General features: G+C 40.2%; 1 protein-coding gene across 1 annotated transcript in view; it reads right to left on the bottom strand.

Annotated features, from left to right (window-relative positions):
• LOC117518638 (unconventional myosin-IXb) overlaps positions 1–19,288 on the bottom strand; it is a 195,017-nt gene that overhangs the window by 2,207 nt on the left and 173,522 nt on the right. Inside the window, 17 exon segments of the mRNA XM_034179841.1 lie at positions 40–179; positions 272–387; positions 2,354–2,404; positions 6,376–6,499; positions 6,646–6,777; positions 7,069–7,099; positions 7,102–7,173; positions 7,404–7,532; positions 7,663–7,689; positions 7,692–7,854; positions 8,826–8,899; positions 9,019–9,130; positions 9,205–9,246; positions 10,072–10,242; positions 10,329–10,436; positions 11,998–12,191; positions 13,786–13,904. Coding sequence (XP_034035732.1) covers positions 40–179; positions 272–387; positions 2,354–2,404; positions 6,376–6,499; positions 6,646–6,777; positions 7,069–7,099; positions 7,102–7,173; positions 7,404–7,532; positions 7,663–7,689; positions 7,692–7,854; positions 8,826–8,899; positions 9,019–9,130; positions 9,205–9,246; positions 10,072–10,242; positions 10,329–10,436; positions 11,998–12,191; positions 13,786–13,904 — 1,805 coding nt within the window.

Here is a 19,288-nt window from a genome sequence, read left to right as displayed (position 1 = left end):
AAGGATGAGGGAAAGAAAGTCCAGTACCTTAATACTGACCTTCAAGTTCTGAGCTGGGGACAGAAGATCGCTGCTGCTCGTCCAATAGACTCTCGGAGCTCAGCGAGGCTTCAGAGTCCAGGTTCTCCTGATCTGAACCAGGCTGTTCCATCTCTGGAAGTCGGCAGGCCAAGTCCTCCCTAAAGGGGAACAGATGAGAAGAATATCGGGGAAATGAGAGGCAGGTGACAATCCAATAGAGGAAAGTCAAACATAAACAGAGTGTCCCCACTTCTCCTGCTTGATGGACTTGATGCGTTCCACCAGGTTGTTCTCAGCCTCTGTGTCAGAGTCCAGAGGCTCATTCTCAGGAACCACGCTGAGGTCAGAGCTCGCCTTCTCGTGTATCTGCACAAGAAGGGAAATCATCATCTCAACACAAATTAGATGTCACGTTTTTGTTTTTGTCTGATGACTATTACTGCAGATTTGGTCATCAACCGTGTCAGAAATTTAAGAAGAACAACAAAATACCCAAGGCAGAGACCCAAATCTGAAACCAGTACCAAATTTGGTTAGTGGGGGAGAGCAGGCTGTATGGTGTTTGTAGCATTCATGCATCATTCTTGTAACATGTCTGTGAAATTAAATACATTCAAGGACAGAAAACAAGTACAGTGATTAAAAAAAGTCAGCTAATGAACACCAATTCAAAACTGTACTATTCTAAATCTTTACAAAGATACAGCATTCAGAGCCAAAAATTACATAATTTAGGGTTGGGAAATGACTGGATTCACAATACAGTGCACCACCCATCAGCTGGTAGAGAAGAGGCCAAATTAAAGAGAGCATCATGGGAAACTACCGATATCTGAATCCCGCAAGTGGATGATCCACAACATTATGTTTCTTCTGTGCATGAAATCTGTTCTTTGGCTCAATCTTATTCCCATATGTTGCACACAGACACTCCCCGCTGTCTCTGCAAACTAGCCACGATGAGCAACACGCATGTGGAATGCTGTGTGCGAGTTGTCTGTTCAGATGGTAAGTCTGTATTTAAACTTTTAGATTTTCAAGTTTACTTATTGTAACAAGATCAGCTCGATGTACATGCTGTAAGATCAGCAGCATGTGGCAGGAAAAAAAAAAAAAAAAAAAATCAAAAAACAAAAAAACCCCGCAAGCTGATCATCACCATGTAAGATCATTGTCCCCTCACAAGAGCGAGAAGAGGTGTATGTGTGTGTATAAATTTTTATTTTAAATAATCACTGTGTGTGTGCGTGCGCACGCGCACATGGGGAGGAATGCAACAACCAACATAATTTTCACAACTTAAAAACAAAACAAAATAAACCTTGAGAACAGTGATGACACCCACCCAGAACTATGTTGTCCACATATATAAATAATCTATCACATCACAAGCAGATCTTAAACTAACCAAATCATGCAATCTGCTACTACTTAAAGCTAGTTCAGACTACAGGATTGTAATGGTGTGGGAAATGATAGTACACGACACAGACTGACTGGGGGCATGTGAGACTGTTTCTGCACAGACATTTAATAAATTGGGAGAAGTCATTTTCTGATCTGTTTAAAAGTGGCTACTTTCAAAAACTCAAACAACATGGTCACAAGTCCATACAACCCCCCTTGTTTCAGACATTACAAAAGTTTGCAACTGATTTTGCAGGTTTAACAAAACTTCACTCACAGATGGTAGAAACAAGCCAATTACTGTTTCTTCTTCATGACATTAATTAAAAGAAATGTTTTAAATCAATATAAAGACTCCATTTTCTTAAATAATTTCTAAAATGAAATCATGTTGACAAGCAGAAACGACTGCACCTGTGAAGAATTAGTCATGTGACACACACACACACACACACACACACACACACACACACACACACACACACACACACACCTAATACATGGTTGCATAAAAAGTGATATTTAAAAGTGAGTTATTGTTATCCCTCTCATCACTGTCAACATTTCCACCATCTTTTATAAACCTTTGCTCAGATTATGAAGAGTTATAGATTTTTATGTATTATTTTATTTTTGTGGTCAATCACAGTCCAAAATATAAGATCTGGTAGTCTGAACAATGTCAGTCCATTGTGCCAACATTAATGCAGAGAAGCCAAACTCATGTAGTCTGGACACACAAAAGACTGGTAGTCTGAACTTGGCTTTAGTAGGAAATGTAAGAGGGGTTCAGGAAAGAGATGAAATGGAGCCAGAGGGTCACCGGTCAGATCTAACATGTCATGCACAGACGTTAAAGAATGGCACACGTGCAACTACACAACTAGAATTACAGCAGCAGAACTTAATGCTGGATGATACATACCACCACTCCTTTGCAAGGAGCTGAGAACCTGAGAGGTAAATGCCAGCAGTGCTAAAGAGAGAGAGGAACATTGGCCATGTTACCCATGTAACCTAACATGAACACTGTCCGATAAAAGTACTGTCTGGTACTTTAAATCAGGAAAAAACAAACAAACAAAAAAACCAACAACAACTTTGCTGACTACTAGCTAAACTGGGCTTAGTGTATAGCAGATGAGATCATAATTCTAAAGTTATAACTAGTTTCTTTTATACCCATAAGGTTGAGGATTCATCTAAAGCAGTGTGAGAGAAATGATATTAATGCTGTGGAATTTGCTCCCATGTTGTATGAGATGAACTCAAAGATCTAAAACTTTTTCCACATACACAATATCACCATTTCCCTCAAATATTGTTCACAAACCAGTCTAAATCTGTGATAGTGAGCACTTCTCCTTTCCTGAGATAATCCATCCCACCTCACAGGTGTGCCATATCAAGATGCTGATTAGACACCATGATTAGTGAACAGGTGTGCCTTAGACTGCCCACAATAAAAGGCCACTCTGAAAGGTGCAGTGTTATCACACAGCACAATGCCACAGATGTCGCAAGATTTGAGGGAGCGTGCAATTGGCATGCTGACAGCAGGAATGTCAACCAGAGCTGTTGCTTGTGTATTGAATGTTCATTTCTCTACCATAAACCGTCTCCAAAGGCGTTTCAGAGAATTTGGCAGTACATCCAACCAGCCTCACAACCGCAGACCACGTGTAACCACACCAGCCCAGGACCTCCACATCCAGCATGTTCACCTCCAAGATCATCTGAGACCAGCCACTCGGACAGCTGCTGAAACAATCGGTTTGCACACCCAAAGAATTTCTGCACAAACTGTCAGAAACCGTCTCAGGGAAGCTCATCTGCATGCTCGTCGTCCTCATCGGGGTCTCGACCTGACACCAGTTCATCGTCATAACCGACTTGAGTGGGCAAATGCTCACATTCGCTGGCGTTTGGCACGTTGGAGAGGTGTTCTCTTCATGGATGAATCCCGGTTCACACTGTTCAGGGCAGATGGCAGACAGCGTGTGTGGCGTTGTGTGGGTGAGCGGTTTTCTGATGTCAATGTTGTGGATCGAGTGGCCCATGGTGGCAGTGGGGTTATGGTATGGGTAGGCGTCTGTTATGGATGAAGAACACAGGTGCATTTTATTGATGGCATTTTGAATGCACAGAGATACCATGACGAGATCCTGAGGCCCATTGTTGTGCCATACATCCAAGAACATCACCTCATGTTGCAGCAGGATAATGCACGGCCCCATGTTGCAAGGATCTGTACACAATTCTTGGAAGCTGAAAATGTCCCAGTTCTTGCATGGCCGGCATACTCACCGGACATGTCACCCATTGAGCATGTTTGGGATGCTCTGGACCGGCGTATACGACAGCGTGTACCAGTTCCTGCCAATATCCAGTAACTTCGCACAGCCATTGAAGAGGAGTGGACCAACATTCCACAGGCCACAACTGACAACCTGATCAACTCTATGCGAAGATGTGTTGCACTGCATGAGGCAAATGGTGGTCACACCAGATACTGACTGGTATCCCCCCCCAATAAAACAAAACTGCACCTTTCAGAGTGGCCTTTTATTGTGGACAGTCTAAGGCACACCTGTGCACTAATCATGGTGTCTAATCAGCATCTTGATATGGCACACCTGTGAGGTGGGATGGATTATCACAGCAAAGGAGAAGTGCTCACTATCACAGATTTAGACTGGTTTGTGAACAATATTTGAGGGAAATGGTGATATTGTGTATGTGGAAAAAGTTTTAGATCTTTGAGTTCATCTCATACAAAATGGGAGCAAAACCAAAAGTGTTGCGTTTATATTTTTGTTGAGTGTACAACTATTTACATAAAAATACAGGAAATGCTTCAAGCATTTTTTTAAAACTGTTAACATGCAACAACATGCCACACAAATTATATTTGTGCCACTCAGAAAAACAACTCCTGTCCAAAACAAGACCTCTGACTTGTGTTGGACATGTAATTTGGACATTCGAATGACCTGATACTTTGTCATGCCTAGGGATGGGTATCGAGAATCAGTTCTTTTCAAGTATCATCAAGAAATTATTCGATCCACTGATATCAACAGCCTTTGTGCTTAATGATTCCTTTATCAGTCCTTCAGAGCAGCCGTTGTTTTTGAGTGCGTTTGTCGAGAAAATGATCATTTCTCTACGTTGATTACAGACCCTGCAGCGGCTCTGTAATCAACCATTTCTGCAGCGTGACACCACTTTAAAGCGTGAACCAATGAAGCAATGCTTCGATCCACTAGGTTGCTGGTTCTTTGATTTGCTGCTCTTCAGAAGCGGCAAGTCCGCTTCCTAACCCCTCTCAAAGCCATTAAAATATCGTGAGTCACTTTTGTGTGGATTAAAGTCACTAACTGGGACTGATGTAATGACAATCATCCTCCATTCCACTGGCACAGCTCTAAACGCTGCGCGGCTCTCTGCTGAGACAGAGTCCGGTCGGAATTAATAACTTCAAAGCGAATCACCGCTTTGAATAAAATGACACCTCTTATAAATGTTTTAATACAGACAAGAAACTACAATCGGCTAAAATGTTTTTTTCCCTACCAAAATGAGACGTCCTGCATTCTTTATAATTACATCCTGATGTGTAGCGCAGCCGGCTGCAAGAGCTCAGCTCACATGTATGGAAGACATTCATGTCAATAATGTCTCAAAGGAAATGCTTTTGGAAAAAACTACAGATTTTGTTTACTCCTATTTATGTCCAGAGATCAAGGATCCACCATGTAGAGTTTATTATGTCCAAAGTTTAAGGATCCAGTGGCCAATTTTATATTTATTTACTTTAAGACTCAATAAAATGTCAATTTCAATAAAATTTCCAATTTCAATTTAATTGGCTTATAAAGCACCAAATCACAACAAAGCCGTCTCAAGGCACCTCACATAGAACAGTTCAGCATAAAAAATTTAAATAAATAAATAAAAATTCAAAAATTCAAATAAATAATTAATAACAGAAGAGAAAGAATAAAACAGATAAAAAATAAAAACTATTCATAAGAAAGAGAACAAAAATAGGCTTTAAGTCTTGACCTAAAAATGTCCACGGACTCCGACTGCCTCACGGTCGCAGGAAGTCCGTTCCACAGAGCAGGTGCACAATAAGAAAAAGCTCTTTGACCCGCTGACATAGAAAACCTGTAAAGCCTACTTTTAGTACACAAAATATTCACAAAAGGTATCGATAAGCGGAATCGATAATGGTATAGATAAAATCTTATCGATACCCATCCTTAGTCATGCCTGCTGCTACCCACTTGGAAGCAGCGTTTGTCTTTGGGGCTTTCCCCCCTCAAAAACAACCCCATGTGGGGTTTCTGATCAATCCATGTGGAAGAGGTGGTTTTGATTGGTTTTACATTATGTGTTTTTCCACCAAGGATCAAGGGGAAGATGCTCCCCCCCCCCACACACACACAGAGAGAACATGAATGAGGAAAGACTTTCACTGGCGAGCTGAATGCAGCACGTCAATTTTAGTTTGGTTTAGAACATGCGTTTAACACCAAATGATAAAGGGAAAGTGATATTTTCCTTCCCCTTGCAATTGCTGCAGGCAGAGAGGACAAAAGAGGGAGAGAAGCCCCGTTCACACACATGCTGGACGAGTGCAGCATGGAGAACCACTCCACACACATTTCCATAATAAATCAAGAAAAAGCCCTACCGAAAATTATTAATCATTATTCAAGTTTTACTGGGTCCACCAACAAAATTTAAAAACTGTATATAGGTTGAAGTCTGCACATTCAACAAACATTCAAACTGAAACTGAAACTGTGGGAAATTTGATGGGAGGACCGCTTAATTCGTTCATGTGACTGACATGCATCCCTGTTGAACGACTGCAGATGGTTAAAGCAAACTGCAGAGGGTTAAAACAAACTGAAGAGGCCATGATCTGCTCCTCACCGTATTCTGTCTCTTGAGTTTGAGTTGGTTAACCGCCAGAGCCTCGGCATACTCAAGCTGCTCAATCTCCTCCATCTTCTCGTTGTAGCGTCTGATCTGCTCATGGATTACCATCTCCACACACCTGAAAGGCAGCGAAGGAACAAAGTGTCTTCATCAAGAGGAGCACACTGTATACAGCGCTTCCTGCACATGTATGTGCTGTTACGTAATGTAAAACAAAATAATGTCAGGAAAAAAAAAAAAAAAAAAAAAAAAAAAGAGTCTTACGTGGTGGTCTTGGCCACATCCTTCATGCTCATGAGTGGGTCTGCGCTGTCTGGGCAACGCAAGATACACGGGGCAAATACTATGGCCAATGAGTTAGGAGACATGCGGTTGTGTGGTTCTTCTTTACAAACCCTGCAAGAGAATTCTGGCACAGTAAGCATGTGGCCAATCGTTTACAGGCAGTTTGGTAAAACAACAAAAACAATAAATTAAGAATTAAAAAGAAAAAAATATCTGTGTGTGCAGCCACAATTAATAAACTAAAATTCAACTGAATTTCTGAAGTAAATTGAAGATAACTGTAAAAAGACAATCAATAAAACAAGAAGTAATTCAGTGCAAAGGAGGGCAGAGGTTTGAGAGCAAACATTGGTAATTTATATCGTGGTCACATTAAGTTTTACCACAAGGAAAGAATCCTACCTGACAAGGTGAAAGATGAGTCTCTCAATGTGTTGAAGTTCGGAGAAGGAAGCTCTTCGAGCACCTTGTAGATGGCATGAAGCTGCTCCTGCTTCTCTGGAAGTTCTACCAAGAGCAGGCACATTAACGCTAATTAGGAACACTAATTCCTACTTTAAGATAAGATGCTGAACCTGGTAAAGTTGGACTTTATGATACTACCAGCTGTTTAACAAACCCAATTAATATGAGCAAGAGAAATGATCAGATTTATTTTCAGCCATTACTGGGTCACTTGCAGAAGGCCCATCAACGACTGTTAAATGCTGCCCTCTCGTGGCAAATGACGTACTCACCCACTGCATGCAGGAAGTCATTGTAATGCATGAAGGTCATGAGTGGATCTGGCAGCTCCCTCAACCACTGTTTGACCAGGCCTGTCACCGTGTGGATCGGGTAATCCTCAAGGCACACCAAATGGGGATCTAAAAACCACAATATCAATGTTAAATATGTACAGTATTTTTTTTTATAAGTCTGATAAACACTTCTCTTCAAGGCTACAATAATTCTAAAACAGCACTCTGCTAGACACATCACACGGATGAGACGGACCGGCCTCCAGCCGCTGATGCAGCTCTTAATGCGATTGGCAGAGCCAGACTTCCTGTAGATTCCCTCGGTGTAGAGGCCGTTCATCTCCACATGTTCCAGCATCATCTCTAGCACCATGGGCACTGGGTTCTTATCACTAACCAGTTGGCACACGCGCACCCCAAAGTGCTGACCACCAGCCTCGTCATCACTCTGCAGATTGAACCAAAAGCAGCAGTCTGTAAAAACTCGGCTTATCCAGTCTAACCATCATCAACAGCTCATGCAATCAGAAACACTGCCTGGGATCAAAGACAAAGAGAGCTGACAGTTATAACTGTTTTAATGTGAAAGCACCATCTGATATATCCAATGGTAACACTGGCATGCAGCTGAGACGGGTTCTGTGTAGTTACACGTTTTCTTTTTCCCAGGATTTTATACTAAATTATAGACCATAACGACTGAGACTTAAACAGTGCTTCCACACCTAAGACTCATGGGATATGGTGTCATTGACAGCTAACAAAACAACAATTACCCCAACAGAGGTTTTGTTTTTCCTGTTAGTTGGCTGGTTTGTTTGTAGGATAACTTGAAAAACAATGGAGCCATGTTCATGAACCCTGGTTTAAGCAAACCCAGAAAAAGGACTGAACAGATGTTTTAAAAGCGGCACATAAGGCACTTCTCTTCATTTTTGTCAATTGTTCAGAAACTAATATGTGGAAAGCATGTGTATCACATGTCTAATTATCCATAAATGCCCTTAAGAGTTTTTCAAATGTGAATCACATATGTGCAGGGTAACTGTATAGTATTTTAAAAAAGCTGTCTTACAGAAATGTATCTGAACATTTAAAAAAATACTTAAACATCCTATTGCTCTTTTACTTCAGATTGTCAGCAGATTGTAGGCCCTTGGTTGAGGGATGCACACTATTCCTAGACTGTATATACAGATGCATCTGAAAAAAGCATCTCATTAATGCAGCTCTGTGTTTTATATAAATGCAGGTAAAATACTTAAACATCCTATTGCTCTTTCACTTCAGATTGTCAGCAGATTGTAGGCCCTTGGTTGAGGGATGCACACTATTCCTAGACTGTATATACAGATGCATCTGAAAAAAGCATCTCATTAATGCAGCTCTGTGTTTTATATAAATGCAGGTAAGATATACCTTTTTGGCACAGAAGGTGGAGCAGTCGGTGCTTATTTTGTACAGGCACTTCCTATGGCAAACCATTTTGCAATCTAAAGGAGAACAACAACAACAAAAATATCCAAGAATTAATTTGTACATTGACACCTTATATTATTCTATGAAAGATTTGCTACATGGTTAAAAGAACTGAATTTGGGTGATAACTCACAGCTGCACATGTAGGCTTTCTCCATGCCCCAGATGTAAGAGCTACACTGGTCACATGACTGCATAATGCTGACCTGATAGTTGATGAAAACGTGATCCAGGGGGCTCTCCATCTAACAACACAGGCACTCGGTTAGAAAACAAACAAAGTACGGTAGCACTCAGAATTTAACCTCTGCATTCTTACACTTTTATCTTTTTTCCGCCTCTTCTTCCGAGCTTTAGCGGGCTGAAATATAGATAGAATGCACATGTGATTACACTGTGTTTGATTGTGCGCATATAAAGTTATGACAGAGGTTATGTTTTCACCCATTTGTTTGTCTGTCTGTATGTGAACAGCCTGTAACCCACAATTTTGGGATATGATATGACAGAGGATTCATATCCTGATATGCAAGAACTCATTAAATTTTTGAGGTCAAAGGTGAAAGTCGGGAAAAAAATCTTGGAAAAATCCCTATCTTTAACATTGTAAGAATTTTCAAGAATTCATAATTCTCAAAAAAAAAGAAAGAAAAAAAAAATCAAATTTCTTTCATATTTAAGAGTGTTATGTGGGATTGTATCCTTTACCAACTGGCAAAATTTGATCCTGATCTGAGTCAGATCGTGGATTTCGTGGCCATTTAAATTTAACATTGAAAACCCCATTTAATGTACATTTTATATAATATCTTAATCAAACGTGATCCAGTCACTCTCATATTTGAAAGTGAGGTGCAGAATGACTCACTATCACCTGACAAAGTTTGATCCGGATCTGATCCGGCTTGTGGATTTTGTGGACATTTGAATTTAATATTGAAAAGCTCATTTGGTGAACATTTTGCCTTATATCTCAATGTGGATTTAGCAGATTTGACTTTAACATTGAAAAGCCCTTTTGATCTATATTTTGTATTACATTTTAGCTTCTGAAAAGCCACTTCCAATAGGACTTTGACCTTGAAAATTTTTTCCAAGGTAAGAATTTGTGGAATTGGAAACTAACATTGGCGGAGGTTAGCACTCTATGAGCGCAGTAATCGAATTTATCTTTGTGTTCTTTCACCTTGGAAGGCTCCGCCTCCTCCTTCTTTATCTCTCCTCTGATGAAGCCATCAAGCACGGACTGAAACAGGTTGACCACCAGCTGAACCTCTCCTTTCTGGTCCTCACCTGCCAGGTGGATCACTTTATTCTGGTAGCCTTTCATCAGACCTTTGTAGCCAATGGTTGGTTTCTATAATAGCAGAGAGGAGAGAGATTTAAGTGAAAGGAAGTGCTTTGATACGGATGCATTATGTGTGTGCCTGCAAACACACTCACTGGGAGAGAATACATGGCTTTGATAGTCTCTCTAAATTGCATGGTGGCTGTAACAAAAATGGCCTCTGCGGCGGACAGCGGCTTCCCCCTGGAACGGAAATCATTGACCTGTAGAGAAGACAGATCCACCATCACAAGAGGAGTTAGATGGTATACCTGCCACAAGTGTAGACCAATAAAGTAGCACGACAATAAAGATTTATATATACACGTTTGTAATGCCACAGGTAGGAGATGAGGATTAAAAACAGTAATCACTGAAAGAACTCTAATTTTGTCACATTTGATCAAATTTCATTCAGCAGTTCACACTGTGCCTTGTACTAATGGTATTGCCAGCAGAAACAGGACCTGGCAATTTATGTGAAATTTTGTTCCTCACCCCACACATTGGTGGGTAATGTAAGGAGGAGCTCCAAATTAGGAGGATGTGATGGGTCTTTGAGAATGAGGGAAATTTATAATTCATGCTCTCAAACTAACAAACCACACTCTTGAATAAAGAGAGGAAATATCGTCACACTATCTTGAAAAAAGAAAGAGAATAACCTTCATACTATATGGCACTCCACTTGTTTGCACTTTGCGGGACAGCCGGGAGATAAATGACTATACAGTAAGCTTAGATATAATTTTTAAAAATGTCTAATCAATTAAAAAAAATTAGTTCCACTTAATGAGATAAATGTGCACACATTTACTTCCTTCTTGATGTTTTTGTCTGTTCAGTAGTGACAAGAATCAGTTAACGCTTGAGTTCTTTGTGCCTCCAACAACCATTAGCTTCTGCTCATTAACGTACTGTTTACATTATGAGTAAATAATGTGCCAATTAAATTCATTTTGGTTTTGGTGGCCAATTAAATTCATTTTGGTTCTGAAGCAGTAGCACCACGTTTCAAAAGTAAATGTGATTTACAGACCAATGCAACATGTTTTTCTTGTTCATGACATTTTTGGACAGATTCATTTCAAATTATTTTATTTATACAGTGCCAAATCACAACAATGCTGCCTCAAGGTGCATCACATGCTTAAGGTCTAACCTGGTAAAGTTGGACTTTATGATACCAGCAACCCCTCGAAGTGCGCAGGCGACAGTGGTAAGGAAAAACTCCATCTGGCATTTTTTGAGGAAGAAACCTCAAGCAGACAAGACTGGGGGAGTTACTGCTTGGGCCATCTTAACAGTTGCAACAAATGCAACAGATGCAACTAATATTCCATTGTGACATATAGTACGAAAAATATGGTAACTGTCACATAATGAAAGCCCATTCCAACATTGCTAACTTCACTATTTGTGAGGGTTTTTTTTGACAAACTGTGGAAATGTACAAAACATGTCAACATTTTTGATGTAACACGATTTGCAACATGACACAAAGCATGACTAAATTAATGAAGACATGCTTCATATTTCAATGGAATTTATTAACTGGTGCGATACAAGCATTCCCATTAACAGTTTATATATATATATATATATATATGTATATATATATATATATATATAAAATGTACTATTAGTACTGCTGGGTGACATCACGGTGGCAGTAAGATTCGTACTAAGGTGCCCGTATTTTCAGTTAACATCAAAGTGCAGTCACTGAATCAACATCACAGTGAGCCACTTCATTTTTTCTGACAGTAAAATCTTTTGGTTTACCTGGTTGCCCAGAAACTCATCTAGGTGTTGCAATTCATTGGCATTTGAGATTTCTCGATCCAGCGAGGCATTCCACTGCTCAGAGACACGTGTGGCACGACTGATCTTTATGGTGGCACTGCGACTGAAGCGTCTACCAGCCCAATCACCGTGATGCTGAGAAGAAGAGCGAGACAGGTGTCCAGGCGCTGGAACTGAAAGGACAAATGTTTTAATAGTCATTGCCACAAATTGATGCCACAGAATGCAGAAGGACAAGTTGGAAGACTGCCAAATTATTTCACTCCTTTATTCAAACTGAACTGAAGCTACTGCTGCAGAAATGTAAAGTTTGTGAAATGTGAAACATTTCAAATTAGTCTGAGCATAATCTTCCATGGGTCAGTATTTAATCAGAAAGCAAAGAGCAGCATTAGTTAAGGCTTGGAAATAATAACACACCTGTGCTGGCAGCCCATGACTCATTCCAGACGTGTGAGGGAGGTGGACTGCAGTGCCTTTGCAGATTCAGTGCAGTTAGCACTCGGCCTCTACGTACTTACTTTTTTTAATACTTCTTTTCTAGCATTTGTATAGAAACACACCAGAATGACATTGAGATTGTTCCCATTATACCAAAATCTAAGTGGGGGGAGGGGATTATTTTCTTCCCAGCAATAGAAAGGAAGTCCGACCCAATCTCATGTAAATAAATACACAGTACAAAGATGACTGCGATACACAAAGGATGGGGGCAACAGCTGAGATAAACAGTGTTATGAACAAGTATAAATTCAACAAAAGATTTTGGCATCTTGGTCAAACTCTTCATTCTGATACTTACTGGTGTCGCAAACCGAACGGTCCGCCCCTAAAAACTGGCCCACCCCGCCTCCACTGCGCATGCGTCACTTTGGAGCTGAGCCGCTCGTCTGAGACAGTCTCTTCACCCAAAGCAATCAAATGGATTAATGTGATTATTAACCATCAGATGACAAGACAAAACCTCTTAAATCATTAAGTCAGTTTTAAGTAGACACAAGGCCGTTTTAAGCGGAAACGAGCCGATACTCTGTGATGCTTTGAAATGACCGACGCACAGTGAATGTATCAGTTAGCAGCTCATGTAGCTGCGGCGCTCTGATCGATTCGTCCGTCTTTTATGATGAAATAATGCTGAATTTATGTGGAAATGATTGTTGTACAAAAGCTTCAGTTATCTGTTGCTGAGATAGATGATGACTGGAGTGCAGTTTTAAGCAGAAACGAGGTGATAATCGGTGAACCACGGCTAAAGATGCATGCGGAGTGAAGGCAGGGCGGACCGATTTTTAAGGGGGACTGTTTGGTTGGTGATACCGGCATGCATTCTGAACCAGCACAGGAAAATAATGTAATACATGGAAACATCTAGGCAAAAAAGATGGGCAAGTTCCAAAATTTGCCAAAAGGTTAAGATTACCCAAATGGTCAGAACATTTTTTTTCTTTTTTTTGAGAGACAACAACAGGGCTTGGCTACTGACAAAAGGACCATAAAAGGAAATTCTTTGGCAGATGCTTTTCAAATTAATATGTTTTATAATGAGATGCTTAATTTAAAATAGTGCAAACAGTTAAATGTCACTGCAAACATTGGGCCCTCAAACTGTTTTAAGTTAAGGACAGAAATTTTATCTGATAACTTCCACAAAGTTCTAACAATACAATTTAACAGCTCTAATTAGTTCATTAATATATTACATAAATACTCGTATGTTTAGGACAGTAATAAATTTTGACCATGGTGTCAATTCTGCAGATTATTTACCTTCCCCTCCAGATGGCTTCTCATTAAGAATCTGAGCTAATGTTAGATCTCCGTACTCTGGAGTCTGAGCCTCTTTGTGCGGCCGTTTTTTCAAAATCTTGCTTAAGAAACCCGCTGACCTACAAAAGAAATACACACAGTGCTCTTAGGAACAGAGAGATGTATAATTAAATACAAGTAGCATAATGTTAAGATGAGTGATCACACTGTGACTGGTGAACCGGTGACAAACGGAACAGAATTTCTTCAGTGTGGATTTTATTCTGCACTAATGTGATGTCTTGCGTGCGTTCTTTCTTTGCAAGAGGTAGTCAAAATATAGTTTAGTTCAATTACCAAAATACCACAAGGCTCTGTCCTGGGGCCACTGCTGTTCAGTCTATATATCAATGACCTCCCATCCGTGTGTGATGGTGTAGGTGTGCAGATGTACGCTGATGACACGGTCATTTACACGGATGGGAAGGACTCTGAACAAGTGGCAGCCAAATTATCAGTAGCAATGAACAAAATTTCTGACTGGCTTAATGACTCCTGCCTAACATTGAATGTAGAAAAACTGCAACAATATATTTCTCAAAACAAAATCTTAAAACCTACCCCCTGGTGAAAGTGCAGGGTGAAACACTAAAAAATGTCACTGAGTTCAAATATTTAGGCATAATTTTGGACTCAAAACTAACTTTTAACAACCATATAAAAAAGGTTTGTCACACATTGAAATATAACTTGTCAAATTTCAGAGGTATAAGAAATTCTCTGAGCATCCAAGGAGCCAAAATCTACATGAATGCAATGCTAACTTTTGGTATTTCATGCTGGTCACAAGCAAATAAGACAACAATGAAACCACTGGAATCAATCCATAAACAGGCACTTAAAATTACTGATAGAAAATCACAACTACGAGGGCTGTCCGTAAAGTATAGGTCCTTTTTATTTTTTTCAAAAACTATATGGATTTCATTCATATGTTTTTACGTCAGACATGCTTGAACCCTCGTGCGCATGCGTGAGTTTTTCCACACCTGTCGGTGACGTCATTCGCCTGTGAGCACTCCTTGTGGGAGGAGTCGTCCAGCCCCTCGTCGGAATTCCTTTGTCTGAGAAGTTTCTGAGAGACTGGCGCTTTGTTTGATCAAAATTTTTTCTAAACCTGTGAGACACATCGAAGTGGACATGGTTCGAAAAATTAAGCTGGTTTTCAGTGAAAATTTTAACAGCTGATGAGAGATTTTGAGGTGATTCTGTCGCTTTAAGGACTTTTCACAGTGCGAGACGTCGCGCAGCGCTCTCAGGCAGCGTCATCAGCCTGTTTCAAGCTTAAAACCTCCACATTTCAGGCTCTATTGATCCAGGACGTCGTGAGAGAACAGAGACGTTTCAGAAGAAGTCGGTTTCAGCATTTTATCCGGATATTCCACTGTTAAAGGAGATTTTTTTAATGAAAGACGTGCGGACGGGTCCGCGCGTCGGGACGCAGCCGACGCGGCGGCACAGGAAAAACACCTCCGTGTTGATAACCATTTGTTAAAATCCAGTTGGCTTTTGATGGCTTTCAGTGGAGTGAGTATATGAGAAATTGTTTATCAGCTGGAGATGTTCCAACTTGTCCTTAAGGCTTCCAACGGAGGTGTTTTTCCTGTGACGGAGCGTCGCGGCGGCTGCGAGTCGACGCTGCAATCCGCCCGCACGTCTTTCATTAAAAAAATCTCCTTTAACAGTGGAATATCCGGATAAAATGCTGAAACCGACTTCTTCTGAAACTTCTCTGTTCTCTCACGACGTCCTGGATCAACAGAGCCTGAAATGTGGAGGTTTTAAGCTTGAAACAGGCTGATGACGCTGCCTGAGAGCGCTGTACGACGTCTCGCACCGTGGGAAGTCCTTAAAGCGACAGAATCACCTCAAAATCTCTCATCAGCTGTTAAAATTTTCACTGAAAACCAGCTTAATTTTTCGAACCATGTCCACTTCGATGTGTCTCACAGGTTTAGAAAAAAGTTTGATCAAACAAAGCGCCAGTCTCTCAGCAACTTCTCAGACAAAGGAATTCCGACGAGGGGCTGGACGACTCCTCCCACAAGGAGTGCTCACAGGCGAATGACGTCACCGACAGGCGTGGAAAAACTCACGCATGCGCACGAGGGTTCAAGCATGTCTGACGTAAAAACATATGAATGAAATCCATATAGTTTTTGAAAAAAATAAAAAGGACCTATACTTTACGGACAGACCTCGTATATCATGATTGCAAAATACCTGGCAAACATAAAATGCTCAGTTTTGAAAACATGGTTGTATTTTCAAACTTACGTCTGTTGTTCAAAATTATTAATAATATGGCTCCTCCACCGCTGAAAATGTTTGCTACATTGACCTCTGAACAGATGACCAGAACAACAAGGTCCACATGCCAGAGTCAGTGTGGCATCCCCAAAAGAAAGACTGTACTCGGCCAATCAGCTTTTTCCTTTAAAGCTATAACTCAATGGAATAAATTACCAATAGAATTAAAACTATGTAAAGACTACACAAAGTTTAGCATCGATTTAAAAAAAACATTAAATAACGACTCAGACATGCCGCCATTAATGAACTGATGGGGAGGGGATGGGGGGTGCGGAGTGTGTAGTTTATTTGTAATTATATTTATGTAGACTCAGGTGATATAGTGTTTTTTAATGGTTGATTAATACAGAATGTGTTTTAAATGTTTTTGCTATTGTGTATGTACATAGATTGTATTAATGTGTATATAGACTGCATTGTTTTATGATATGTGTTTTGTATGTCACAGGGACTGCAGATGGAAATTAGCTCTGAGAGCTATGGTCTGGTACAATGCATCTTTTTAATGTTTTATTGATTAATGCTTTTGTACAAGGTCCCTGCCAAAAATAACCAAAAAAAAAAAAAAAAATCAGCTTTATAGTGGAAAAACCTTACCCCAATGAATTATTGAGGAACGTCTATTTGTGAGGTGCCATAGGTCCTATACAATCCCTTTGCAGTGATTTCAATCTTCAGTAATAACACAGCCATGCAGAGATTGGGGACTGTGGGGAGCCCACAAGCGCAAGTTCCGGAATCAACTCAAGAGCATCTTCCTTCACTGCTCCATTGACCCCAGCTCATGGGAACCCTTACGAAGGGTGGCAGCACGTCATCAAAGGAACCACAGTTAAAAAGGAGAACAGACGCCACATATCTGAGGCAACTAAATGATCACCGCCTTCTGCCCCTCTCACACAACAGCTACCCCGGCTCTTCCACACTACTCTGGGTCTCAGGAGTTACATTTGGCACAGTCATGGCCAGGCAGCAGACAAGCTCATAGCTCTGCTTGGATAATCTACTCTCAGACGTGTGAATGAGGACATGTATGGCTATGTCTTTATATACTTAAGAACTGCCCTCATCTGCAGACATCACTGGAAAATCTCAGGGTGTATGGTCAACCCCTTCTTTCTTGAAAATTTTGTGCCAGCCACCCCTCCTGAATCAGGTCAAAACAGCTGTGCAGGCTAAATGCAACCCCTCAGCTTTATTCTGTCAATTTTATATGATAATCACATTCCAAAGTTAGGGTGAAATGCCAACTATTAGGTCTGTATCTTGAAAAGTTTTGAAGTTACAGCCTTTGGGACTTTTTGTGAATTTTTCACATATCATGAAAACTCTTTTCTACCAACTTTGCAATGAGCACCCTATATGCCTCACAGCTTTGAAACTACTCATGCCAGATAACGTTTGGTGTAGAGTTGGGAAATTGTGGCAGTTTTGGTGTATCTAGTGTGACCTGCCTTCCACAAAGGCCTCAAAATGGTAGAAAACCCGAAATTGTACATGTTGTTCGTATCTTTGATTAGTTCAACATTAAAGAAATATACCAGCTATGGCTATAGAACCTTTTGTATGATGGTTTGTGAAATAAATGAACACATCTACGCATTTAAATGATATACCAGGTTGTTTCTCTTGTTTTTGTTTAATCAGGCTGTTTTGGAAAGCATTATCCGGTATGAGATGTCATCTTGGTACAGTAATCTCTCTGTCCAGTTAAAATCTAGGCTTGCTTGTCTGGTGAAGACTGCTATGAAAGTTGTAGGGAGGACGGGAAACTCTTCCCTGCAGTCCATGTATGAACAGTCTGTTCTCAAACAAGCGCAGCGAGCTTTGTCAGATCCTTCCCACATCCTCTATTCTGAGTATGAACTCCTACCGTCTGGTAGGCGATACAGAGTCCCTCAGTGCAAATTGAATCGCTTTAAAAATTCATTTGTGCCCACATCAATTAGAGTCTTAAATATGGTTCCTGGGATAGGTAGTAGGATTGTGCGTTAATGACATGGTGGCATTGTTATTTTAATGTTATTTATTCACTGTTAGTATTTTCCTTAACCATATGTGGGAGATGGCTGTGCAATAGGGGTATGTGTTTTTAGGGATATGTGCAATATGCATGAATTATTTATGTGAGACTGCTGTGTAATATGGGTATGTGCAATTTGGATATGTGTATTAGGGATGTGCAATATGTATGATTGATGTATTAAGTTATGTAATATGTATGAGTCATGTAATTATGTCATGGCAGTTTTACTTTTTACTTGTGCAGCTCTTGGAGTCCAAGACAAATTTCCCGGAAGGGACAATAAAGTGTATCCTATCGTATTCAACAAAATTTTAGTTGTTGAAAAAAAAAAATGGTAATTTTAAAAAAGTGTTTAAATATATAAATTTTTGTCACCCCAGATGCCAATGTGGACAGCTGACCAACATATTCATATTTTTACCTCCGCCAAGGAGGTTATGTTTTCGGTCAAGTTTGTTTGTCTGTCTGTCTGTTAGCAGGATAACTCTAAAAGTTTTGAACGGATTTTGATGACATTTTGTGGAGTGGTTGGAAATGACAAGAGGAACAAGTGAATAAATTTTAGTGGTGATCCGGATCACGATCTGGATCCAGGAATTTTTTAAAGGATTCTTTACCATTGCGGGATAGGGGGAATTTTGACATTCTAGTTTCTAACTCCACAAAAACAAGGCAGAAAGGCTTGAACAAAAATTAGGGTGTAACATAGTCAAATGTTCTATCAAACAACAAAGTTTGGTGATGATCGGATCCAGATTCCGGATCTGGTGATCCAGAATATGCAAAAATATAGGGAAAATAGAAAATGTGTCAGTGTGAGGTGACAAATGAAGCTAGAGATGCACAACTAACACCAAGTTGTAGCTGAATCTGTACTGATTCAGTAAGGTGTCATCAGATTTGATGTAGCTTCAAATGTTATGGAGCTAGATCCAGAAGAAAACCGCCATTACGAAAAATCATTTTTATACAATAACGTTTGAACTAATAAAGACATAAAAGTGATTCCAAGTTCTAGTGGTATGTTTTCATGGTCAAGGATGTCAAATATAAAGGAAAGAAAAGTGTATGTATCATAGTTTTGATTGTAACACTGAATTGTTGAATAGATCACTGTGCCAAGGA

The sequence above is a fragment of the Thalassophryne amazonica genome, chromosome 10 (assembly GCF_902500255.1).
Source record: "Thalassophryne amazonica chromosome 10, fThaAma1.1, whole genome shotgun sequence".
NCBI classification, from domain to species: Eukaryota; Metazoa; Chordata; class Actinopteri; order Batrachoidiformes; family Batrachoididae; genus Thalassophryne; species Thalassophryne amazonica.
This window is presented reverse-complemented; position numbering and strand designations above follow the sequence as displayed.